Source organism: Colius striatus, chromosome 2 (genome assembly GCF_028858725.1).
Source record: "Colius striatus isolate bColStr4 chromosome 2, bColStr4.1.hap1, whole genome shotgun sequence".
NCBI lineage: Eukaryota > Metazoa > Chordata > Aves > Coliiformes > Coliidae > Colius > Colius striatus.
The window spans coordinates 68,860,331-68,888,145 of record NC_084760.1 but is presented as its reverse complement, the minus strand read 5'-3'; the positions used below and the strand labels follow the sequence as shown (position 1 = coordinate 68,888,145).

General features: G+C 40.2%; 1 protein-coding gene across 1 annotated transcript in view; it reads left to right on the top strand.

The window, feature by feature from the left end:
* Window positions 1–27,815, top strand: part of PCNX2 (pecanex 2) — a 160,192-nt gene that overhangs the window by 16,630 nt on the left and 115,747 nt on the right. Inside the window, exons 6-9 of the mRNA XM_061990089.1 lie at window positions 6,437–6,584; window positions 6,752–6,897; window positions 8,063–8,156; window positions 25,712–25,847. Of these exons, the coding sequence (XP_061846073.1) occupies window positions 6,437–6,584; window positions 6,752–6,897; window positions 8,063–8,156; window positions 25,712–25,847 (524 nt within the window). The remainder of the gene's footprint in view (window positions 1–6,436; window positions 6,585–6,751; window positions 6,898–8,062; window positions 8,157–25,711; window positions 25,848–27,815) is intronic.

Sequence of the window (27,815 nt, the reverse complement as noted above, 5' to 3'; positions counted from 1 at the left end):
GTGTTGAGAGGATGGGGTGAATCTCTTTTGTAGTGCCCAGTGACAGCACAAGGGATAATGGGAAGAAGCTGGAACACAAAGTTTCACTAGAACATGAGGAGAATATTCTTTGCTGTTCAGATGAGGGAGCCTTGGCACAGGCTGCCCAGGGAGGGTGTGGAGTCTCCTCTGGAGGTTTCCAATTCCGCCTGGACACATTCCTGTGTGACCTGATGGAGGGGAAACTTCTTTAGCAGGGGGTTGGACTGGATCATCTCTGCAGGTCCCTTCCAAATCCCACCATTCTGTGATTAAGTCGTCATGTTTGTGAGACGGTGAAATTGAGCTGCATACACATACAACAAATGGCCCTACTTGTTTCCGGCAAGTGTCACCCTGGGAAAGGAGGTGGGCCAGGAGGAGGGGATGTCCTGTAGGAGTGGTGATGTTGGCTGTGGCTTCTGTCACTGCAAGGTGTCTCCTGCATCTTGGACTGATGCTGTGGGAAAAATGATATTCAGTCTGAACTCTTTAAGCTAGGGAGAGGTAGTTCAAAGGCAATTATTTTTAAAAGAAAGTAGGCTTTGTTTTCTAGCCCAGTGAGAACGTGCTGTTTGTTAAAATAAATTACTGTCATTACTGGCAGCTTCCCCACGGTAAGACTAGATTTTAGGATTGAGAAAGCCTCTAATTTGGTAACAGCCTCGCAATTACAAATATGCTTTAACAATATAACATCTTAGAACAGATCCAATTAAATGTTATTCTCCCATTAAAGTGGTTGTTAAAAAACCCCCACTCTATGTGTGGAATACAGTGCAAGTCAAGCTATGTTCCATTTGTTTGCAGGGAAGAGATTACTTGTGTTTGGTTTTTGTTCTTTTTAACCTTGCAAACCACCCAATTGGCAGAAGCTAATAGTAGATGCCTAATCCAAATGAGCATGAAATCCACCCCACAAAGGTGTTTATTAGACATTGTGAGAAACTTGGCAAATTCCTGGAAAGCTGGGTATTCAGAGCCCTGTGTAAGAAAGCTGACCTTTTCCATAATTTGGAGAAGGCAATGCCCATCAGAACAGTCCTGCAGGTGTCATGGATAGGTCTTTGTTATGGATGGTCCTTCACAGAACTGTTTCCACATAGGAAACAGAAGAGATATCATCCTGACAATGTAAGCCTTTGTCAGTAGACTGCTCAGTAAAATGCAGTACAAGAAAATTAAACCCTTGCTTTACACTACCAGGCATGCCAGATTTCATGTGTTAAGATATAGGACATAGAATAGCTCTTAGACAGCTTTTTTTCATTGCTGCTCCACCTCTTTAGATTGTGGTAAAGTACCACTAACATGTCTAAAATTGACTTTCAGGCCAATGTCTTTTCAGTTTTGAATCAAACTTGCACCACCCATGTAATGAAAGCCTGTTGAATGGCAACTGAAAATTTTGTTCCGTCTTTGAGACATGTAAAGAAAGCTGAGTTTATAACTGCTGTGGATCCCTGACATGTCTCGAGCTAAGTAGGAGCAGCTGTGCATCAGACTTATGCAGGGCAAAAAATCATGTATGTCTCCTCTGTCACCACTGGCTGGTAATCTAGGACAGGCGGTGTTATCACCCAGGGTGCAAAGGCTGCTATGGGAGTGGTGGGGGAGAACCTAAACCGGGACTGTGTGGCCCAAATTTAGATGTTTTGCAGGCTCTTTTTAGAAAAGGTACTCATCATTCTGGGCAGTGCACAAACCACAACCTTGAGTGAGTTCTTCTGGATCCCAAGCAATTACCCTTCTATAAAAATCTGAAACATACTCTTGTAGATATTTTTAGACTCCTCAAGGTTTTGTTGACTATTTTTTTTTTTCTGTCCATGTGAGAAAGAAGGCTGTTGCCTGCCATATAATCATGGGGAAGATGGATCTTATGTATTGAGTCACTGGCCCGAATGACAGCTGTGGTGGGAGGCGACAGCAGAGGAGTTTGCTGGCAGGCAGATAGCACCTAGGACAGAAAGCCCTGCCAGGTACTTGCTCTTCTGTCAGAGCAGTTGTGTGCTGTTCCTGATGCTCATGCCAGAGAAGGAACATGGGACATTTGATGCCTTGATGCCCCTCTTCAGTTTTCTAAATCTGATACTTGATGTGTGAGGCTTGATGGGTTGAGATTTTAAAACCTCCTTCTAAAATTCAAAGAGACAATAGTATGTTTGATGACAAGGCTGACACTTGTAAAGAAACTAACTGTGAGTTTATTTCAGAGATCTATATTCGGACATAGTTGTAATAATGGTTAGACTACTTACTGGAGACCTCAAAAACCTTTATTTTATTCCCAGCTCTGCTGCTAGCCTAGGAGATTGTTTTGAGCAAGTAATTTTTATGCTTAATTCTCCTTGTCCTGAAACAAGTACAGTGAGTATTGCTACTTTTCGCTGTCACTTCAAGATCAATGTGATAATCCTGATTAGTAGATAAACGCTTGTGCTTTTTCAGTGCTCATGTTGCACTTTTATTTTTGGATTGTATCAGGTTCCCTGGCCACTCCTGTTGGTTGACAGGTGACCAGCTTTTATGTCGGATATTTCTTTTAAAGTATTTGTGGTGTAGTGTGCAAATTTCAGTTGAGAATAAAGTACATGTCAGATGTTTCCGCTAAAGCAATCGGTAAAGAAAAGGTTGAAGGTGTTCTTAGGATATGTGCTCTAGGGTTATGAATGGGACAGTTCACAACTTGCAGAACGTTTGTTTCATGTTGGTACTAACAAAAGCATAGAGTGATTTGAAACCAATTATCTCTGTGACTGAATGGGCAACAAATATATTTTTAAAGTGAAGCTTCGTTTTTTTTGGAGTGTAGTGTTGTGGAAGGAAGTAGGTTATATGGCAGAGCAATTAATGAAGAGACTCCTACTTAATTAGCTTAATTCTACTTGACCAGATTTCAAGCCAGATGGCATTTGAAGTTACAACAACAGTGGCAATTTAAGCTACAGAGGTGAGTTGTGGAGATTGGGATAGGGAAATACAAGTGAAAGATGAGGAAAATGTCTGGGAGACTCTGAAGAGAGGGCACAAAATAGTAAAAATGTTTTATAGAAAATAACTATGAAATAAGTGAATAAAAATTCATTCTAATTCCCTAATGATAAAACAACTTTTTAAAGTTGAGATACACTGACAGTTGGTTATCAGGATTATTATAGGTATAAAGGCTGTTCCATTTGAACTGTCAAACTGTTTTCAGCTTTCTCCCAGCCTTGTCTACAAAGATGATTTGAGATACTTAAAGTCTGTTCCACAAATGAAAAACTTAACATGGCAAAGGAAATTTTGGTAGTGTAACCGCATTTAAATTAGAATCTTATTTGTCAGCACTAGAATGTTGTATTTTTTAAGTAATATGCTATGGTGTTCCACTTTGGTGCAGATAAAAATGTTTACAGAAAGTATCTTGTACCCATATGGGATATAAACATTTCTTTTGTCCTGATAAGAATTTTACCAGGATAACTAAAGGATGTGTCTTGGGCTCAACCAAAGTATGAAAATGATGTATAGACCAAAACTTGGTTGGTTATGTAGGACTCCTGGATTAGCCTGACTTAACCTGACTGTGCATGACTTAAGCTATGAATCCTGCTAGTTATGCCTCACATATTTGAGTCATCTGCATATCATTTTCAGTTATTAACTGTGAAGTTACTTGCAGAGCCTGGCTCTGAGCTTGGGGCTTCTGTGAGCTCAGCTGCATGCATGCCAGGGATGTGTGAAGTGGTGGCTTGGGGTAAATGTCTCTGGTAGGAGACCACAGGGTAGGTGCAAGTACACTGCTGTGTTGTGCTTTTTACTACTCTTGCTTTTGGAGAGGTTTTTCTTAGGGACTTGATCTTTGCAAATACAGTTTCCATACAGAGGAGTATGTGATGATGTAGAGCTGATGATGTGCTCTGGCAGAACACTCCTAGTCTAGACACTTCTACCTCTGTTTAAATACTGAAGATGTAAGTCACTGGGAAGAAAATAAATGATAATAATGAAAACTAGTCATAAACGCATCATGGACCACCTTACCAGTGCTGAAAGTATTAATCGCCATGGTGTTGTCTGATTGGCCTGTAAAACCTGTAAGAAGCAATACGTTTATGTTTCTATTATTATGACTCTTTACCACTGCAGGGAAAAGAAGTCTGCAATGCTTGTGGTTTGGAATGGAAAAGAGAAGCATTTTATATAACTACTAGATAATAAAATTTTAAAAAATATTTTTAATTGTTCCATCCCTAGAGCTAGTTTTGGGCAATATGGCACCAATTAGATTATTAAAAACCACAGTTTCTAATCTCTATCAATTATTCTTACAGCTTGAACAGCCCAAGCCTTTAGGAAGGTGATTTTGATTAGGTATCTGTGGCTGTGTCACCTCCCTCAGGTACATTTACATCATTAAGGTATGCTTCAGAAATGCTTCAGTAATGCCACAGTTAAATAAGACAGTGTCTGCTTAAAATAAAGTTTAAATCTTTGATTAGAAAAGGAAAAAAAATGTTGTCCACTTCCCTTGTATTTCTTTTCCCTTCACTAAATAGAACAACCTGTTGAATTTTGTCTCCATGCACAAAGGATGCACATTTCCCTAAACCAAACTTAGGCTCATTGTATTTGTTGCACATAAAGTCAGGATCCTTGGTCACCATGTGCTTTAAAAATAGTGCAGGAGACTCAGAACACAAATAGTGTTGTCATGAGTTTGATTTATTTTTTTCCCCTTGCTTGTGGAAGCTGAAGGAACTCTGCTGTTCCAGGCAAGAGTTACATGGTGCCTTTATCTCTGCTACCAGTTCCGTTTTGCATCTGGTACCCTCACTGGTGAGTTTCTGGTGCACCAGTGATACTCTTCAGGCTTGGTGCTGCATATTGTGCTTCACATTAAGGGCTGAGACCTGCTGGGGCAAGGTGTGGTGGTACAATTGAAGTTGCTCTTATGCTTCTGAATCCCCCCACTCTGTCCTCCCCAAAGTAAGTGTGAAATGTTTGCATCAAAATGTGGTTATGTGTGTGTCTGAGGCTTTAGGATATTAGAGGGGTGTGACCCATGTATTGAACTGATGTAGAGATGTCTTAACTCTGGAAGGTAGGTTTGTTTGTATAAGTAATGTGTTATTAGATCAACTGATATGGTTGGAGGAAAACAAGGCAGACAATCTGAAAGGTCTGTATATCCAAAAGCTGGTTGGGTTTTTTTCAATTATGTCAGTTGGCCTTCTAAAAAATATTGCGTCTCTACAAGCCTTGAATCTGTTTTATCCTTAGACTATCTTAGCTATGACACCACTATTTCTTGACTGGTTACTCTTGCAGGTCAGGATGGTAATTGTATTGGTAGGAAATGTGGTTTAACAAATGGAATTATTTGTGGGAGGAATTTCTGTGGGTTTTTTTCTTGATTAAATTTCTAAGATTTTTAAACAGCAGGTATAGCAAGAAGTCTGGGTAAGTACAGTTCAATACACATGGCGTAGTGCAAGAAACTGCAGGACTCGCTGAAGCATCTCCAGCAAGCACCACAAAAACAACTGAATTTTTTTATCATTTAAAGCATTTAATCGTGCAACTGCAGATGGTGATGAAATCACTTAGTTTCCCTTTTAAATCCTAACAGATACTTTTCTAGCTTACAAAGCACAGTTGCAAACTGACTCGACTTGTTGCAAACACAGTTGTAAACTCATTCATCCAACATGAATGGTGGCAACTAAAAGAGACTTGCTTGAAAGTTGTACACATTTGTAAGTAAATGGCATGCATGTGTAGAAAGGTAATATAAATATAATAGGTATTCAAAGTAGTAGAAATCAGACAAGTCAATTGTGTATTTTAAAATCTATAGTTCTCTTTTTTCTAAGCATAGGAGAATCTGTCAAATTGTTTTTCTGCTTTGTCTTTTGACCTGCATCAGCTGTGTGGCCAGTGGGGAAGAGAGGGATTAGGCAGCTACCTGCTTTCCAATCCAAGATCTCTATTTCCTTTGAAGGTGCTGCTTTCCCTTTTGTAAGAGGAGAGTGGGGCAATGCTTCTGCTTTTCTAATGCCAGTATACACAGTTTAGGAGCAAATTACAGCCTCCAGGGAAGCAGCCTCTTACCATTTTAGGTTAGAGATGGATTGCTTCCCTCTGAAACAACAGAAGAAGCAAAGCAGAAATTTTCTCTCTTTTGTCCTTTGCTTCACACAGCCTGTTCTTGAAACAAGTGATTCCCACAGCTTCCTTGAGTCAGAGTACCTCCTCATCCAGATTTCTGTGATTGTATTGTTTTAAGTAATCTGAATGTTGTCCATGAAACTGGTGATTACTGCAGTGCTTTAGCTTTTCTCTTTTAGGTGCTCTTGTTTATTAGTTAATGAACAAAACTCTTGACAGTCATCTGCAGAGAGTGGCTCCACTTCACTGCCCTGTTTTCCAGATAGCCAGATGACGGAGAGAAAAGAAGAAATGGTGGGAACAGAAAAACACAGTGAGCAACTTCCTAAACAGGAAAGATCAGATGTACAAAGCCAAGATCATGCTAGTACTAGTCCGGTGCTACCAGAGTCTGCCAAATTTGCAGCACTGTAAGGCCAGTTTACTTTACCATTTTGTACTTCAAAGATATGATGTAAGCTGTTTTGTTTCACTGAGTAGAAATGACATAAACTTTTAATTAACCTTTCTTTCTTTTTGTTTTATTGAGAACAAGAAAAAGTTCCTCATAGTAGTTTTGAAACATTTTTGTGTCAAGTTACCAGGGCAACAGGCAAAGGCAGATTATCTACCGGGTAACTTCTCAGCAAGACAGTTCTGTCTTGCAAGTAATAAGTGGACCTGAGGCGTCTGTGCAAGATGAACTATCCGTGGATGCAATGCATGTATTCATAGATGAAAATGGTGAGTTTCTGTGGTTGGAATAATTAGAAGCTGTGAGGAAATTTCTAAAGAACTTTAGATGCCCTCAAAGGATGTTTCTCCTGTCTGTTACTAATTGCATGTTTTGCTGTGTGCATGAAAGAAAGGGGAATAGTAATTTAAAGTCAGATCAATAAAAATGAGAGTTCTTAAAGTCCACCAGCAACCATCACAGACCTGAGGTTTACATAGTGCATGGAAGTTTATATTCCAAACATGATCAAAAAATACTGGCTAGACCAGAAGACAATTTCTGTCTTTGCAGAAGGGCCTTTGGTGCTTTCTGCCTGGTGAGGAGTTTGGCACTAGCTTGCCTAGGTAAACCATTACTTCTTTCTGCTGTTTTATTCTTCAGCTATCTCAGACTGAACTCTCTCTGATGTTAGCTCCCATTTGGAGTTGTGGTCTGCTACCCCTTTCAAGAGAATTAATGAGTGACCTAGTCTTGTCGTGTGCCTGTGCTTGATAAGCCTCTGCTTTGCAGCTATTCATGGAGGCTGAAGCTGTAACAGATTTGTTTTGAAGTCTGAACAACATGTAGTGCCCTGTGAGGTGCTGGTCCACACCTCTGAAGGGCAGCTGTCCCAAAAGCCATGTGTCCCTTAAAGCTATCTTCAAAGCCATTATGGAATAAGTGCTCATGGTAGCTCGGTTTGTGACCCCAGAGATGATTTGGTTTTCTGCCAGTTCCTCTTGGCTCTGCTGGCAGGCTTGCAGCAGCTGCCAGTCAGGCAGATGGCATGACCTCTGGGTCAATGAGCAGTGACTCATCACTTTTTGCTGTATAGGCAAGTAGGGAGTAGCAGTGGCTACAATTTTAACAGTTTTTTCCTGTTTGCACCTCCTGACCTCACTTTTGTGAATGGAAAGAAGAAACATCTGATGATTTCACATTTTAGAGTAGACTTACATTGATTTATCTTGCATTTACTTTACATACCTTCTACATTTTTACTGTAACTTCCCTGTTTTGATTTCCCAGGTTTTCAAATGTTGATTTGCTTTCTGATATAAGCTCAGTGCACAGACTGAAAACTACATTTATAAATGTGCCTGAACTGAAATGGGCTTTTTTGTAAAGTTTGTATGTAAAACAAATGATCATATCACTGAACTGATTTTTTTTTCTTCTGTGTCTTTTCTAAAGGGGAGATTAGATCCTGTTATCTAAAGGCTGGCTGTCAGAAGGAAGGAAATTTTCGACATCAGCTATCAAATTGTGATTGTATTTCAAATGCTCAGTAAGTAAGCCTTTATTTTTAGAAATACGAAAAGCTTTCACTCCTAGAAGCTATGACATGATGATAGCTGTGAAAGATGCATGTGAAGAGGAACACTGGAGAATAAATTTACTAACCTCTTTGAGACATCAAAGTATGCGTTTTTTTTTGTTTTGTGCTGAAACAATGACTGCTTTGTGAGAATATTGATAAGGAAAAGTGAAAAAGAAAACCAAAACTATCCAGTATGCTTTCATTAGTTTCTGGAAACAGCCCAAGTCAAGTGTGGTGATTTTATAAGTTTGTAAGCAAAACAAAATTAGTGAGACTAGTTACCAGCTATTCTCTCAACCTTGTCTTGCTCACTTCCCATGCCTGTTGGGTCCTTTGTAGATTGTTGATGCTGTGTCACTGTCAGCCAGTGTCACTGCTTCCTCTGGATTGCAACAGCAGAGCCTTTCACCTTGCATAAAATCTCTAGTGATGATTTGCCACTCTGAAAAGGTATCTGAACAATTTTAGTTTTTCAAAGATCTTTTTGGAACGATCCACAGAAATTCCACATTAATTACTATAGTTTCCACACTCTCTGTGATCTGTTGTTTGCATATCTTTAAGAAGAATTTCATTAAATTATTTTATTAAATAATTTAACGTTTTTCATACTGTTAAGCGGTATTTGGAACAGTTGAGTGAGGGTATGAGATGGGTCATTATTAATAGTAAATATTGTTTTTGAAGTGATTTGCTTTCAGTGAAGACTTTTGAAAAGCTTGGGACTGTGTTAAGAAACGTGTTTATCATTTGAGAAAGAACGCTATTATGAGACACATGAGAATAATACTTTTAACAGTCAGTGGGTGAAGATTAAAAAAGAATACTAATTCGAGTTCATCTACAGCAGAAAATTCCATCTGTCTTCTGCCAAATAAAAACCCCAACCTGGTAAAGTTCAGTTTTGACTTAAATGTTTTACTTTCAGACTGTTTAACTCTTGCAACTCTCTTTGTTTCACCTTGCCCAGAATACTCCCTTCCTCCCCCATCATATAACTATGAACTTGAATTTGTCCTAAATTCAGAAATAGTTTATGGTCCCCTGACATTTATCAGTTGGTCTGTATCAAAAGAAGAGCAATCTTTCTTCTATAAGAAGTCCTTTTGAATTTCTCTTTGCTAGATGCTTATGTGACATCACTGTCGTCCTATGCTATATTAAGTGCTGGTTTTTTAATTTGCAGTTTGCAGACCTCTGGGAATGTGGGTTATTTTTTAAAGGGTCTGCTAAATGTTGTTAAAAAACCAAATTCAGATATTATTTGCAGCCATTCACATGCATTTTATACCTTTACCAGAAATCTCGGAGTACAGTGACAGTTCAGAATGGGGAACAGAAAAAATTAGCAAAGATGAGTGAGTTCCCAGGACTGTTTCTGTATGGGAGTGAATGGGAAATCAGAACACAAGAGCTTTTCCAAGAACAGAGCAGCGTGAAGGAAAGTACAAAGCAGAGATTCACATAAAAACACAAGGAAAGAGGACAATGAAGCATACTCAAGTTGATTTTTGCAAGGGTGTTTTGTAGTAAGTTCAGGCCAGAGAGGTTAGTGAGAGCTGCTTGTTCAATGGGCAGTTCCTACCATCTGTGCATAGATTGAAGAGTAACACAAGAGGAAAGGATTTTTTTGGTTTTTTTTGTTTTTCTTCAGATGCTCACCATCAAGTAATTTTGTATTTAGACAATATGGAACAGTTGCAGCATATAGAAAATAGGGGGGGAAAATTTGCTTTAAAGATGATTCAGGAATCAGGCATCTTTTCTTCCCTCTTTCTCCTATCCCCACCTGCAGGCTTGTACATCACTTAGGATAGTTTCTTATCTGTGGTTAAAGATAAGTCAGGTATTCACAGTTATTAATTAATGACCTTTTTATTACTAAAGAAAAAGTCAAATAGAATAAAACAAAGTACAAGGCATAATCAATGATTGCTTCAGTTACAGAAGACACTGTATGTCTGCAAAGGAAGAGCTCTTGGTAGAAATGCTTCCCTTGAGGGTAAGCCCTTCTCTGGTCTCTGTGTGAATAGTCCATACCAACAGGAGATGCTACTGTTATGAAAGGGTAGTGGAAAACACCTCTGAGATGTCCTTGTCTTATCTCCCAGCTCATCAGAAAGTTAACTAAGGAGAAGACAATGGCTCTGACAGTACTACAACATCAGTACTTGAGATGATGTAGAAACTACAGCTTTAGGTTTGCTGTCAGAACCCATCAATAAGCCATCAAAATTAGACTTTATAAGGTCAAGGGATGCATGAGTTAAACTAATGCTTGGACATACGAGGTGTCATCCTCCTTGAATAGGAAGGATAGGGTTTTGATTTTGGGGAGCCCAGATTTCAGAATCTAGAATAGGCTTCTGGAGAACAATATGCAGTCGATGTATATAAGCTCTTAAAACACTTTCCACCAACTGTACTTGCTTTATAGTGTTAAGATTAAGCTACCCATAAAGGGAAAATATCACTTAGTTGAGTCTGTGGAGTAACTATGTGAATGTGCATGGACCATTTCCTGATGTGCTTCTTTATGAGGAGAATTGGCCTAGGCTAGGTGATGGCAAGAGGCCTCTTGCTTTGGGTATGTTATTAGAAGAAACAGCAGCTCAGAGGCACTGGTATTAGGAGCTGTGACACTTCTGGGTAATACTACAGCTGGTGAAAGGGAGGGAATTTTGAGTGACGAGGGTATGAGCTCTGGATGATTTGTCAAGCAAAAATTAATTGACTTATAAATTGGCCATAGGTTAATACCTTTCAAGTAATTTACGCAAAACTGGAGAAGGTATTTAAATACCATTCAAAAGAGACGATCAAAGAAAGCCTTGAGGCAGACTAACTAATGTTTAATGATCTTAAATTAAAATTGTAACTTGCTATTTCTGTTTATCAAGTCCTGCTATTGTCTGCTCCAGCAGTAAAGTCTTAACTGGTCTGGCATTTTGCAACAAATTATTAGGAACTGAAATCAAAGAACTATTTCTATGGCATGTTAAAATTTTATCTTCTTGGCATGGCTTCTGAAAGCCGTTTCTCACAAATAATGCAAAATCTTCACAATGCTGCTGTCACAGAAGTGAGGCTGTGTTTTGTTGTGTGCTTTTTTTGTTCTTTGCTTTTATGTGCTTCCTGCTCTTCCTTTGCTTGTAAAAGCTGACTGTACAACAATGGATTACAGTGTGCCAGAGAAAGCAGATGCCTGAGTTTGAAGGATTCTGTGCTTTCTTCCTTCAGAGGCTCCTTGACATTGGAAGCAGTATTGTTTGAGGAAATCACACTCTGTCTTATCAAATATCAGTGGTCCATCACCTCTTTCTGGCTTTGCGGTGTTGTTTGATGATCTTTGGAGTATTCTCCTGTTCATCAATGTTAGTGTATTTTCCACCAGATTCTAACTTCATTTGTTTGTTTTATTGTTTGCATTTTCAACTATAGTAGGTGTCTTAATGAAATATGTTACCTGTACCTGCAGTCCTTGTCCTGGAAATTTTCAGAGTTTCTTAAATGTAGTATAAATAATCTCTTCTTAAGAGTTTCTAAAATTATCCCTTAATTCTGCCAAAAGTTCCTGAGAAGTAGAATTGTCTCAACTTGTCACCATATTTGTCTCTCGCCAAATTGTCTCTCACTGGCCCAGCAGTCCAGCTTTTAAAATATTTAAAAGCTTAAGTTTGCCAGGTTAATTTTAAAGGTCTTGCAATGAACACCAAAAAAAGCGAATTCCCTTTCCATTTTAGCTCTCACTTTGACAGGTGATTCTTGTTACTGAGTTTGATAAGTTATTTAAACACTGGCAGGTAGCTAATCAGTTCCCCAGTTATTGTCCATGTAATTAGTCCAACCCCAATTTTGCCTGTTATCTTGCCAGCAACACCTCTTGCCAGCAGTCCCTGTGGAATGGGTTCCCTGCTGAGCTAATTGCCTCTAAATTTGATGCTCCCATTATCATGCCAGCTTCACCTCTAGCCATAAACTTCTTTGTGACAGTCTTTGACAGGACAAAGTCTAAACTGTATTGCCAGCTCATGGATTATGTTAGAAACTAATTGCAGAAAGGCCATTTGAATCTATTTCGGAGTGGGAAATTGGAAATAGATTTTTCATCCTTAAAAAACATTCTTCTGTTCCATTGCATTAAGTTATTTACCAGCCTTTGTTTCTCTTACAGTGAATCCTTAATGTTTCAGTGCTGTGTTTTGAGTATGTGTTTGGCTTCTGGGAAGTCAGTTAAGTATGAGAAAGTTGACATTGGTGTAAAATGGATGTCTGGTATAAGTATGAACTGCCTTTTTGCATGATTAGTTTGACTTCAAACAACTGCTAGGCTTTCCTTTATGTGTATAGAACAGTTACAATTTCAAGTTAAAAATCTTCCCTTTAGGTTGGCAATAAAAAGTAAACCCAACAACAATTAACAAGAACACCTCCTTAAAAAAAGGAGCTGAAAGAATTTGGATGTTAAAATATTGTTAGTCATATACCTGTTTTCTGGGATCAGGAGAAGCAAGTTGGAATTAATAAGTGTTTTACAAATAAGGAGGTGGCACTCTGACACACCTTTTCTGTCTGTCACTGACAAAGCAGTCGTAACCCAGGAATTTCTTTAGTTAATTTGAATATCTCTTGTAACTGGATGTATGAGTTTTGATAAGCAGTCAAAAAGATAAACATGATCTATCACTTACATGTAAAGTGGCTCATAAATATCAGTGAAAGCATAAACCCCTAAAATTACAGTGATGATAATAGTAGAACTAATTTTTTTTTTGCATGATCTGTCCCCAGAACAGTGGCCAATAGGACTGTAAAATACATATATATATATATATATATATATATAAAAACATGTAGCTATAGATAAATTTAACAGCAATCATATTCTATACATACTTGCTGTACAAAACTAATGTATTTTTAAATGTTCACTTTTATAAATGTGCTTTCTTTGCATACTGGGGCTCTTGTTTAGAAGGCTGAGCACATTCAGTGTGTGTGTATGTATATATTGAAGAAAAATGTGTCAGTATTTGATATATCTCAGTAATGTAGCTGTGCTTAACGTGTATGAAATACTACTTTGTCTTTACAAATGATTTGACTGCAAGAGGTTAATCTATAGGCTTGTTGTCTTTCCTGGTTTCACATCTATGAAAAGCTCTGTTCAGCTAATGTAAACTGCTGCAGTTTCTTTTCTGTAGTATCAAGTACTAAAATAATAATGCTGCCTGAATGTGTAGCCTGTATCTGCTTCCTTCATTTATATTGTGAAAGACAGAAAAAGTAAGCTTACAATAAACTCGAGGGCACTAGTGTAATGCACTTTACTGTGTTCATAGTTTCTATGCGTTTTTGCTCCTGCCAAAAATGTGTTCTAAATTTTTTCCATGTGTAAAATTGTGTTCTCAGTACTGAAAGGAGCAGTGTTTGGAGAAACCTTGAAAGCAACATCCAGTATCAAAATATAACACTTTTAGGTATAGGGTTGTTAAGTAACTGGGTATATTCCCATGATAGCCTGTGAATTGCTCTTATTGAGATTGCTTGTTCTATCTGCTTTTTGCCTCAAGTAATTTTAAAGATATTCCTAATCAGGAGTAAACTATCCAAAACTTCCACAGTACTGTCTGGAACAGTTGACAGACATGATAGCATGATAACACTGTGACACTCAGACATTTTCCTCCATGAGTTTTAGTGATGATCTGTTACCATGATTTTTATTTCAGCCTAACATTTTACTAGCCAATGTGAAGAAATTTTATTTCAAAATGGGCTGGATTTATCTCCAAAAAATATTTTGTGGTTTTTCCCATGCTGTTTGACTCGGGTACATTGCAGTCCATCTCCAATATGTTAATGGGTATTAAGATCTAAGATGAGAACAGAACATTTAAACACCCCTGAAGAGGATGCTGGTGTAGCATCATGCTGGATACGCAGTAGTATTTCTGGGTGTTGGAGCACTTTTGCTGCATACTTGCATTTTTTTCTGTTTAAAGCACAGAGCTTTCTTTGGTGTGTGTGCAGACATATATGTGCTATGGTTAGTTAAGCTTCAAAAAAAACCAGCAGGTGGTCCACACACAAAGTCCTGGTGTGAGTATGTCCATACTAACCCAGGAATGCTTTCAGTGTTAGCTGAAAAACTGAAATGTGTGTAGCTCCAAGGAAAAATGTTTTTTTGTAGAAGTTTTGGTTTTGTGTTTTTTTGTTTTTGTTTTTTTCTCAAGAGGCTAGGGCATTTCTGTCTTTAAAATGAAGTATTAGACCTTCTAGAGCCACTGGACTTATGCCCACATGAACTGTGGAGGCTTTTGGCCATTTATATTTCTTTCAGGAAATATGCTGGGTTTTAGCAAATGCAGCTTTTAAGAATATTGTTTGTGTACTTGACCCCATTTCCACTGCTGCCTTAGATTTCTGGAGGGCAGACTGACTTGTTTAGGAGGTGCCTAGCCAGTGTCTGTTGGTAATCAGTCCTGAAGGGTAAAGGAGTCCAATAAGGCTGGACATTCTTCAAGAAGGAAATCTTAAAGGTGCAGGATCAAGCTGTTCCCATGTGCAAGAGGTCAGCCAGCAGGGCAGAAGACCACCCTGGCTGAACAGGGAGCTTCTGCTGGAGCTCAGGAGGAAAAAGAGAAGCTGTAATTTCTGGAAGAAAGGGTGGGCAACCCGGGAGAACTAGAAGGCTGTAGTAACTGTGATGCAGGAAGAGAAGAGTCAAGGCTCAACTAGAAGTTAAGCTGGCCACTACTGTAAAAGACAGTGTCCTGGTTTAGGCCCACCAGGGAACAAAAGACCACGATTAGCCTCAAGTACTAAAGACCTGAGGATTGCCAAAGGGCAGGGAGAGCTTAATTGCCCCTTAAGGACCAGGACAAAACAGACCAGGCTACTCAGCTTGGGGAAGAAAACAGAAAATAATTTAATGCAACATCAACTAAAGCAAAACCATAAAACCCCAAAATATAACCAAAATAAAACAACACAGAGTGGTACAACAATGAAGAGTCTGACCAGCTCTTTAAGACCACCTTCTCCCCACTCCTCCTCTCTTCCTGGGCTCAGAGCCCTGATCCCGGTGTTTTTACCTCCTCCCCCTCTGAACAACCCGGGGTGCAGGGAGTGGGGGTTTCAGTCAGTCTATTCCTGATAGCTTCTGCCTCTCCTCAGGACAGGTGGGCTCTGCACCAGTCCTCCCTGCAAGGTGTGTGTGAGGTACCTCCGTGGGGTACCTCACACACACAGCAGCCCTGCACGGGCTGCTCCCATGTGCATTTATCCCAAAGGCTGCAGCTCCTCTCTGCCTCTCGTGTGGGGCTGCTCTGCGGCGCGCAGACTCTCCAGCACGGCCTGCACCATGGCCGCCTCCTCACACAGTCCCTCGCCCGTCCCGGTGCACTCACGCAGAGCTGCTGGTGGCTCTCAGTCCTGCCATGGCCCTACATGGGTTGCAGGAGTACAGCCTGCATTCTCGCCACAGCTTGCAGTGGATTCTTGGTCTGGTGCTCCCCCTTCCTTCCTTGTTCTCTGACTGTGGAGTCCACGTGGTTGCCTCCATCTTTTATCACTGTTACACCTCCTACCAGCACTTCAAATTCCCACCCCTAAATAGTGATCACAGAGGCACCAGATTGGCCCAGCCGGGCCGGAGGTGAGTCTGAACCCAGGAGCCGGGGGTTAGTCGAAAAACTCTTTACTGGGTCTTCACTGCAACCCCCTCCCCCTGTTACCAAACAAAAGCTGCTCCTTGCTAAACCATGACAGACAATAAGTTTCTACAAATATATTAGCATCAAAAGGAAGCCTAAGGGAATTTTCCCCCTTTAATGGATAAAGGGGGAAACGTAGGGAGAAAGGGTGAGGAAAAGGCTGAGGTACCTAATGCCACCTTTGCTTTGGTCTTCAATACTAAAACCAGCTCTTCTCTGGGCACTTGTCTACTAGAACTGGAACACAGGGACAAGGGACAGACTGAAGCTACCTTAGTGCAAAGGGAAATGATGTGTGACCTGCTGCTCCACCTCAACACATGCAAGTCAATGAGACCAGATGCAATCCACCCAAAGGTGCTCAGGGAGCTGGTGAAAGTGCTCACCAAGCTGTCCTGGCTCACCAGGGAGGTCTCTGAGGACTGGAGGATTGCAAATGTGACCTCCATCCACAAGAAAGATTGGAAGGGGGGAACTACGCACCCATCTGCCTGACCTCAGTGCCAGGAAAGGTTATGGAACAGATTACCCTGAGCACTATCCTGAGGCATGACATGAGGATAACCAAGGGTTCAGCCCCAGTCAGCATGGCTTTATGAAGGGCAGGTCTTGTTTGACCAGTCTGATCTCCTTCTATGACAAGGTGATTGGCTTAGTGGATGAGGAAAAGGCTGTGGATGTGTTTCCTGTAACATCCTCCTGGAAAAACTGGCTGCACTGGATGCATGGATGGGTGCTGCAATGGGTGAAAAACTGGCTGGATGGTTGGGCGAAGAGAGTTATGGTGAATGAAGTTAAAATCACTTGGCAGACGGTCACCAGTGGTGTTCCCCAGGGCCTGGTTTTGGAGCCTGTTTTGTTTAACATTCTTATTAATGACCTCGATGAGGGGATCAAATACACCTTCAGTAAATTTGCAGATAACACCAAGCTGCAAGGGTGTGTAGACCCTGCTTGAGGACAGAAAGGGTCTTCAGAGGGACCTGGACAGGCTGGAGCAATGGGCTGAGGCCAATTGTATGAGGTTCAACAAGGGCAAGGGCCAGGTCCTGCACTTGGGGCACAACAACCCCAGGCAATGCTACAGGCTTGGGTCAGTGGCTTGCAGCTGTCTTGCAGAAAAGAACCTGGGGATGTTAATCAACAGCCAACTGAATGTGAGCCAGCAGTATGCCCAGGTGACCAAGAAGGCTAATGGTATCCTGGCCTGTATCAGAAATAGTGTGACCACTAGGACCAAAGAGATGATTGTCCCCCTGTACTTCATGCTGGTGAGGCTGCACCTTGAATACTGTGTTTGATTCTGGGGCCCTTGCTTACAAAAAAGGCATTGAGGTGTTGGAGCATGTCCAGAGACAGGCAACGAAGTTGGTGACGGGTCTAGAGAACAAGTCTTATGGGGAGCAGCTGAAGGAATTGGAAGGTTTAGCCTAGAGAAGAGGAGGCTGAGAGGATGTATGATCACTCTCTACAACTACCTGAAGGGGAGTTGTAGTGAACTGGGGGGTCAGTCTCTTCTTTCCAGTTAATGGATAATAGAACACAAAGAAATGGGTTCACGTTGTGCCAAAGGAGGTTTAGATTGGACATTGGGAAGAACTTTTTCATTGAGAGGGTTATTAAGCATTGGAACAAGCTCCTCAGGGAGGTGGTGGAGTCACCAACCCTGGAAGTGAATGACAAAAAAATACACATAGAGGGGGTACTGAGGGATATGGTTTAGTTTAGTGATGGACTTGGCAGTGTGAGGTGACTGATTGGACTTGATGATCACAAAAGTCTTTTCCAACTGTAAAGATTCTATAATTCTCTCCTGTGTTGAACTCCAGAGAAGACAATATTGAAACACAGTTCTGTGCAGCATAGTATCATTTTACAAATATGTTGATTTTAAAGAGATAGAGTTAGTGTCATGTCAGAACAATCCAAGTTTTTACTTACAGATTCAGCTTTGTGATGTAAAGGCATTTGAGTCATTCAAATGCATATAAGTTTAAATGCTGGACCTCCTACTGCAGTTTATTACTTCAGTGTCTGTTAAACAGCAGTAACCATAACTTGCATCATAGAATCATAGAATGGTAGGGGTTGGAAGGGACCTTTAGAGGTCATCTAGTACAACCCCCCTGCAGAAGTAGGTTCACCTAGATCAGGTCACATAGGAACATGTCCAGGTGAGTCTTGAAGACCTCCAAGGAAGGAGACTCCACAACCCCTCTGGGCAGCCTGTGCCAGGGCTCCATCACCCTTACAGTGAAATAGTTTTTCCTTACATTTAATTTCTTATATATCTTGTGTTTCAGCTTCTTCCAATTTCCCCTTGTCCTGTTGCTAGCTACAATAGAAAAAAGGGATGTCCCAACCTCCTGACACCCACCATTTAGATATTTGTAAATGTTAATAAGATCTCCCCTCACTCTCCTCCAGACTAAACAGCCCCAGTTCCTGAGGCTACTATGCTGCATATGTGTAAGAGAAGCTGCAATTTAAAATAAATATATGAAGTAGGCCACAGAGATGGATGTATGGCATGCAGCTGAAATATTTGAGAACTGGAGCAGAAAGAATGGTTGCCCAGCACTGAGGAAAAAACCCCTCATCTTTCTTTCTTAGCTGTAGATTCTTCTTTCTGCCTGAGTGAGACTTGGTCTTTCTCTTATAATCAATTGTATATTACACACTTAAGTTACTGTATATGTTTTAAAAAATAGTTTTTCTCGTTTGAGCCTTCACCTGCTTTCTTGGTCAGGTATCTTTTTAAATGTATGTGTATAATTATTAAAATAATATAACTTGATGTATGTAAACCTGCTTCTGCAGGGGGGTTGGACTAGATGATCTCTAAAGGTCCCTTCCAACCCCTACCATTCTATGATTCTATGTTTCATTGTTACACATGGTTCATCCATACCAGTACAGTTCCTGCATTTATATTGCATTTTACACGTTCAGAACAACTAGTCCTCTAAACTCTTCACTGTTTTAGATAAAACTTTGGCACTAAAACCAGGCTTCTAGAAAGATATATAGTACTTTGAGTCTAAAATGCTTTGCAATACAGATTCGAATACTATTAGGAAAAAAAAAGCTCAAAATTTTTTGTTTGGAGAAAATGTTGGGGTTTATTTTGGCAACAGCAGGGTCAAGGGGTTAAAAAGAAGTTGTTGCAGGAAAATACCAGCAAGTACTAAGAAAATCATTGAAATCTGCCAGTACAGCTGCTGAGTGCTAGTGTTTCTGGCCCTGGGCAAAAGAGAGAACTTCAAATCTGTGACGTAACTTATTTGATTTTACATGCAGATCTCTGAATAAGCTGCTTGACTGCATTATACTACATGAATGGATTTATCTGAATGTCTTAGTGGTACTGTATGTCTCCTGTATAAGTGTGTTAATACTTCAGTACATTTGTTCCTGGAAAATTCCCCGAATATTTGAGGTTTATACCTCATAGGAGAAAATAGACTTAGAAGTAGATTTTTTAAAAGTATCTTTTTGGTGTTTCAAAATGCCATTGCAGAATGACAAAATACAGTATCACTAAAACATTTTTATATTTCTTGGCAAGGTGACCCAAATAACAAAGATCCCCTGCTGCTCTGGTAATAGGCTGCTGACTCTTAAAGATTTCTTTAAGCTGTTTGGCAGGTTGTGCAGTTCTGCAGCTGAGCGTGTTTTGAAATGGATGCGACAAATATCATATGTAATTCCTTCGGGGATCCAGTGATTTCAGAAGACCTGCTCACCTACCTGATCGGTGCTGTTTGAACATGTAAATGGGAATGATGCATGCATGTGTGCACTAAGAATGACTGTGTTTTGAATTATAATGAAGCCACTGATTCTTCTGAAAAATGCTATGTGCAAAACTCAGCTTTTTTCCGAGGGCTTGCTACAGACAGGAGCAATCTCTTACCTTAGTTTGGCCAATTAAAATATTTTCCTGTATTTGTAGGATTTTTTTAGCCCCTCTTTCACTGTGAACACAGAACAGGGAAGCAAGTTTTCAATAGAATAAAACTCTGAGATGAGAGGGGGCCCTGCTGCCACATGATGGCAGCAAAATCCTGCTCAGGACTAGGAGCATCAGTAGTCGTTTACCTTTTGGAGCTGGTTTCTCTTCCCTCCCCCAACCCTTTCATAAGGAAGGAGAGCTCAAACGAGTGTTTTAAAAGGCGATGGAGATAATGGAACCGTGGGTGCTGTTAATGCATTCATTCCAGTAAAACTGCATCTTCTCAAAATGCATCCTCTGTTTTATTAGGCAGTATGTGCTGTTTGTTTTTGAAGTTGTTGGTACATTTATCTTTGTTCTGAAATGTAATAGGCTCACAAATTTTTATTTTACTTGCTTGTTATCAAAGTGAAAAAATCGGAATACTGAGAAGTAAGGGTGTACCGAGTGAGTCCCATTCTTACAGCAGAGTTAGACGGCACTCATGACTTCCTGCCTTCACACTGGCCACAGTGCTACTGGTCACAGGCTTTACAAGGCCTTTGTGTCTGTGTGTAATGTCTGACTTAATGAACTTAGTATGTACCACTGCCCATTTTGTAGCCCATTGCAAAAATTTAACAGTGATCTTGCATCCTTTTCTCTCTGTTATGTCAGTAAATCAGTACATCCAGCTTTCCCATTCTATGAACTTGGTTATTCTGTCTTATTATTCTTAGAGGTGTTGTTATTACTTGTAAATGCCAAAAGTCCTCCACAAATCCTGTTAGATGAGTAGCAAAATATCAACAAGATTTAAGAGAGAATTTGTCTTTTTCTTGAGCTCCCCTCAGAAGTAATCAGTAAGGAAAGTGAAAATATGCATTCTGAATTAATTGTATTATTTTTGAAGCGATGAAGTTACCAAAAAGTGAAGATTGTCTCCTCTCCATGTTTTATTTCCATGTGTGCTATGACTGGGTTTGTCACATAATTATCCAGTCTTAATGCAGCCGTCACTTTTGCTTATTTCAGTTTTCATATATACTTCAGGTTGCTTTTTCAGTTTGTCATTTGGTAGTACAATTGAGAACCGTACGTGACCTGCTGTTAAAAAAAAAAAGGTGGCAATATCCACAACTAGTGGCAGTGGATTTAATCTCAGTCATGATTGTGTCAGATGAATGCTGGCAGCTTCGTAGGGTAGACCTGATAAGCAACGAGTAGATGTAGCAAGAGGCCTGTGTGTGAGGTGTTAAAGTGATTGGAACACGAAATGGCAGGGAAGCCAGGTGAGAAGGAGCAAAGGTGCTGAGGGGGTAGTGGGAAGACATCAGCAGCAACGTTGAGTAATGGAGGTGCCATCGGTGAGCTATGGGCCGTTGTTGATACAATACTTTCAGTCAGTTTAGACATCTGTGTTCCTACCAGAGACTGACTGTTTTGAAAGGGTGAGTAAGGGCATTTGGAGTTCCTGCTATGTCATTAACACTAGTTATCTCTTGAAAAACTGAATTGCTGAGATCTCAGTTCAGCAAGTACTTTGCACCTCAGAACCAATTGCTTCTTGGATATACAGAAGGAGAGAGTCACAATTCTGAGCTTCACTGTGGCTCATGTCACAACTGTAGCTACTTTGACTTGAGTGGTGTTTCAGTAAGTATTACAAATAGCTTTTGAGCTATATTATGTATTATCATTGGGGATATTTGCTGCACACTGTTAAGCTTTATAGTAACCCAGATAGGCATCTGAAGCGGTCTAGTGGGATCTTTCTGGTTTTGAGCACTAGGGCCAAGAGGAAGGTGCTTTGTTGTTGTGACTGTTGTGTTACAAGGTTCCTTGTCTTTTCTCCTATATGCAGCTTAGAACAAAATTGATCCAAGACCTGCAAAACAACTTTGTTAATGGGGAATTCTTTGTGGCAGGCCTGTATAATGAGCTTACCTTGAGAGGTGTTCACACTGAAGGCTAGCTAATCCTTGGCAAAGTGAATGTTATAGGCTGTGCTGTATTTGAATGGCTTTGTATAAATTGTCAGTGGTATAAGGCAACTGTCACAGATTAATCAGAGAGGGAGAAGAGAGATTTTTCTAGTGCTGCCTGATTGTACTAAAACATACTTAGTGTTGTATGATTGCTCAGCTAGCTTATGTTTACTCAGTGTTCTTACAAAACTGAATTATGAGCCAGAGAAGAATTACTGACTTTGTAACCACTTTTCGGTAGAGGGTGCTATGTATCTTTTGCATTTGATCTGCATAGATTGTGTGATTATCAAAGATATTTTTAGTTAATTTATTATTCAAAATTTAGTTCAATTATGCTTTTGCTTACATTAGCAGTGCAGCTTACTGTAGTAGATCTTGATAACATTAATTTGATTCTTCAAACGAACAGATTTTCTGTTTAGCAAGGTTCCATGTTACACTGAGATCAGCTCTTATAATGATTTTATGATTAGACAGTGTTTGCTCCTATTTATATACAATAATAAATTTATGGAATCCAGTTTATAGGTGTACAAAAACACAAACACTACCATTGCATTTCTTACTGTTTTTTGTTGTCAGTGCAATAAGGATATCATTGAATGAAACATACAGCTTCTAAGTAGCTGTGCGAGCTATTCAACATTGGAGGGTAGCAAGTGAATGCGAGAAGGAGGTTGTGTGGAAAATAGGGATAAGGAAGAAAAAAATGGTAAACAGGAGCTGAGGGGAATGGAAGGGAAGGAAAGACCAAGAAGATACAGAGAAATGAGGCTGATGAATAAGAGAGATAGGAAGCAGATGAAGGCCAGACGACAGCCGGAATTGTTGCTTTGCTACCTCTCCCTTCCCAGCTTCTCTGCCCTAATTGCCTTGTCAAACCTATGAAGTTTTTGACTTTTTCCCACAATGTCCTGGCTGTTTGTGAAATTTTCTGCTGTTCCTTATAGGTGGAGCTATGATTTTTTTTTTTTATCTTCAAGTCTGATGGGAGATGATTTTGTCTCGTAAGTTTATGCTTGGAAGAAGTCTTATAAGTAAAAGAATTTTTCTTTCTGAAAAATGATAGTGCAGAGTACCAGGAGAATATCTTGGCCTAGGTATCTGTCCACCTGCCATTTCCATTCTTGGTAAACATGGGATAAAAGACATGGTCCAATCTAGAAGTACTCTTGGCTCAATTTGACTGTTGGAGAAAGACAGTTAAAGATACAGCGAGTTATTGGAGTTTAACTCTGCAATTTAGGAAAGCATCAGCAGCCACTGTTTTATTTCCCTGCTGTTTTGTTGGGTTGCTTTTGGGCAGGAATTCTTAGGGTAGTGTTCCTGCATACCTTGAGCTATGCTTCTTGTTTTTCCTGCAGTGGACAGAGATTCCTAAAGTTGCACTGACAATGACAAGGAACAGGACAATTCATCCTGAGGAAACAAAGAGTTTGTTGCCTTATTTCAAGCTGGGCAAGGTCACTCCTGAGTAGGGCACTGCAGAATATTGAAAGGTGTGGCTGTCCTCTGAGGGAATCTTCCTCCTGGGAGGCATACCTCTAGCTTTCCTGCCATTTCTGACTGCCTAAATCTGTTGATTGAGATCCAAGGTCTTGGATCTGATCCTATCCCTTTTGTACCCCTTTATTATATACTGCTGACAAGGTGCTAAACAAGACCCACAAAGAAGATGTGTTCTTATGGAGGATTGCCTTGTGGCTAGGACATCAAGTGTGTTGTGTTGGACCAAGTCCTCATTTCCTAGTACTGTCCAAAAGGAACATGATGGCTATTCTGATCATGCTTCTGCCTGTAGCAGGAGGAGCAGGGAGTGAAGGGAATGCTGTTAGAATCATAAAATTGTTTTGGTTGGAAAAGACTTTTCAGATAGATTTCAACCACTCACATTGTCAAGCCCACCGCTAAACTATGTCCCTCAGCACCTCATCTATATGGCTTTTAAATATCTCCAGGGATGGTGACTCTACCACCTCCCTGGGCAGCCTGTGCCTGTGTCTAACAACCCTCTTGATGAAAAAATTCTTCCTAATCTCCAATTTAAACCTCCTTTGGTGCAACTTGAGGCCGTTTCCTTTTGTTCTGTCACTGTAACTTAGGAGAAGAGAACTCACTTTGCTACAGCTTCCTTTGAGGCAGATGTAGAGAGTGACCATGTCTCCCCTCAGCTTCCTCTTCCCCAAAGTAAACACCCCCATCTCCTTCAGCCACTCCTCATCAGACTTGTTCTCCACATGCTGCACCAACTTCATTGCCTGTGTCTTGACACTGTATTTTTAATGTTTTTTTTAAATTATTTTTAAGACAGTGAGGGTCTGGAGATTGTCCAAAATGCTTAGGGTCAGGAACACGGGGTGCTCTCATTTCTACTCAGCTGATAACTCTACTGGAGTGGCAGATGGTGAATATCAGGTCTGGAATTCATGCCTGATAGCAGTCAAGGCTTTGAAAAGACTGAACTACCAGGCTCAGAGAGTAGAGGCAAGATAGTTGCTCTAGTGACATCCTGAGGCTGTTGGTGTTCCTTTTGGTCCGGGCAAAGCTAGCTGGGAGGGAGAAGGAGAAAGTATGTGCATTTCAAGCTGTTGGTGTGACTCTTCAGCCTTGCTTGTAAGTAATGCAGACATTGAGCCTTATCCCAGCACAATGCTGGCCACTGGAGTTTAACAGCCAGTTATGTGCACAACAGCCACAATTTTAAAGCCACTTTTGATGAGCTAAACAATGGCTACATGACAAGCACTGGGAACTGGTGGCAAATGCAAGGAAGGCCGAGTTACCTAAAAATTAATAAGTTGTCTTGGTGACAAGCATAGGATATGCAAGGTGAGAGTTTTATTTTTTGCCCTACCACAAGCTTTCTATCTGACTCGAGGCAGATGCCTGGAGTTTCTTCCTGCTTGTCTTTTCTCTGTGGAAAATAGGAACAATAGGTATTGACTACCTTGCATGAGTACCAAGGTTGTTTCACCTCGTACAGATAAAATAGTAATAAGAGCCCAAGGCAGCCATTCAGAGGCAGAGGAGTAATGAGTACAGAGCAGGGCACCTGATGTATAAGCTCCTTTTGGAAAAGAATAAGCAAGAAGTATTCAAATTAAATTTCTTTTTTTCCCCGGGTAACAGCTATTTCATTTCAATATAACTCTTGCTGAGACCCAGTCAGTCATGCCATGGTAGCACACCATTTCTGCACCCAACAGGTATCGCTGCTCTAAGTGCGGAAGATTTCCTCAAGTAAACTGTTTAAGTGTTGTATCTACAACATAAAGCAGAAAACATGGGGAAAAAAATAGCATTTTGCTCAAGGCCCTCCCAGGGTGAGTTTACACTCAGTACGGGGAAATCTGAGCTAGCCTTGTGTGAATTAGCTCACGTATTATTGTGATCTTGCTAGGGCAGAAGGAAGTTCTTGTAGCTTGGATTCTCAGTAGGGTGAATTAGTAGTCACCAAATTTGGTGTAGGTGAGACTAGACTATCTTGGTACCTAAGTGAGCTTGTTTGAAATCTAGTCCAGCATCTTTGCAGTAGCCACCCTGTGGTTTTGCCTCATAGATATGCAGCTCAACCTGAATTATTGCCATCAGACAGGAAAAGGCACTTCTGAAGCGTGATTCGCTGTAGTTTGGTTTTTTTTAATCTCAGGAAGATAAAAACATGACATGTAAGTATCTGATTCTCTGCCATGCATGTAGCAGACCATGTGAGCCTAAATTTGAGTGTTAACTGCTTTGTGGGCCTGGGCTAGATTTAAGGTATGGAGGTGGAAGCCAACCAGTAACCTAATTACAGGCTTCCTCCTGTAATGTTTTAGAAATACTAAGAAAGTGCTGCCTCTTAAAACAGTCTATTTGCTTTCTGCCCTCTGTGCACAGGGAAATACAGTTCAGCTCCTCTAGTACTACCACTTCAGAGAGCCAAGAACCATCTTCTGGAGATCAAGCAGCAAGTGCGCTCCAGCAGCAGCTCCTACTGATGGTGGCGCGAAGGACCCTTTCGGAAAGCCCACGGGTACATTGTAATATCTCAGTTTCTAGCATTTTGATAAACTGCTTCATAAACAAATGCTGCCAGATTGTTCCTAAGACATTTTTGTTGATTTTTCTATTCTACCTTGCCTGGTATGGCGCATGTGGGAGAAGATGCAATTTTGTGTTGATGGATGTGATTCAGCTGCTTTCTACTGACATTGAATAGTGTCCTAGGGGAGTACTTAGACTCCATCACCTAAAAATTTGGTCTTCTATCTTTGGTCGTATTTTATTTGAAAGAAAGAGTACACAGCTGTTAGGATTTTAGCCACCACCAGATTTTAATACTGTGAAGTGTTTACTCCAGATTCATTACTATCTTAAAACCTCGTGTCTGGTTTCACTTTTCTCAGTCGGGCAACCAGACTTCTGGATGTCTGTTATGGAATGTCAAAGCCACCTCCCCAGTGCAGCTGGTAAAAGAAAAAGGCCCTCAGAGTTGTTTGTAATATGTGGAGATACTTGAACTGTAAAGGGGTCTGTGTTTGTGGTCCGTGGCTGATGGCTTAAGGCTATAATCTGTTTTTACAATTCCTTTTGTAATAACTTTAACCTTCTCTGTTCTTTCCTGGCAAATTCTAGTTAGATATTTATGAATAACCTTAAAATACCAGTTAATTATCTTTCATCTTGGATTTTGCACAGGAACTTAAAGCTGGAAGCAACTTGTTTAAAGGAACTATTTTAAATTAAAAATCAGGAAATTTTCCTGAATTGTGTATTTCAGATTTGGACAGATACTCCATCTGAAGACTCAGATGTTTTCCAGATATTTATAATCTTGTAAACTACTTGTAAATTAGAGAATAATTGTCATGCCTCCCCCCCCACCTTTTATTTTTTTTCCCCTCTTCTGGGAAAACTGCGTCACTAAGAAGTAAGATGTATTACTCAAGATCACATAGCAAGTTTGTAACAAGGCCAGGCAGTAATTTCAGAACTTCCTGGTTTCTACATTTTATTTTTATTAAACATGAAATTCTGAGCCTAAGTTATTCAGGAAAAGTTTTGTCCTTGATTTCAATGAAGCTAGGGTTTCATGCTGTCTCTGACACTATATAAATTTACAAAGTATATTTTTTATAAGCTCTTTTTTTGATAGGAGGCACAGTTAGACTTAGCAATTTGCCCAGGGCCAGTCAGAGAGTTTCACAAATGCAGCTCCAAAGTCTGACTGCAGCCCAAGTACTGCAAGAATCATGTAATGGACTTCATCCAAACATTACAGTTCCTCAGAAGCCAAAGTGTTCACTTACGCAGTCAGTTAAATATATGTTAAGCTGTTCTTTGGAATGAACAATCAAATCCTTCAGGTGTTTTTAATGGACTCTTTGCCACCATTTTGATTTATTTTTTTTTTACTTAGAGTGAGCAGTCTAGATTAGATGAGTGAAGTTAATGATTGTAGTTGACTGAGTTCCACATTGCTTTCTGCTGGGAAATAAGACCCAAGAGAAACAAAACTGCCAGTATTAGCAACTGCAGTATTTAAAAATATATTTTTTTCTTTATAAATGCCCCAACTCAGTAGTTCAGCAACTTTTTGAAGTAATAATAGAAATGTTAAAATTTGGAGTACCTTAACTACTTTCAGATTTTAAAGTCAGTGCAGTGAAAGGTTTGCAGTCAATCTGACAGTGTTTAAATTACTTGGAATTGTTAATAAATAAAAGAATGCTGAACAGTCTCGTATGACTGACTGCCGAGAAACATGAGTTACTGTCCTGTGATGACAGTGGCTGAGCAACCCAGCACTGCATGGCTGTACACTTTTAGTCAGTTGGAAGCATGAGAGAAAATGCATGAACTTGAATTTCTTTCTCCAAAGCTTAAGGTAGCCTGTTGTACCTCACGTTTTCCTGAGCACTGAGGGTAGAAATGAGCTGGTTCCCAGCTGACATGCTGCAATATGCTGTCACATGTCAATTCTTTGGAAAATTTCTGTTCC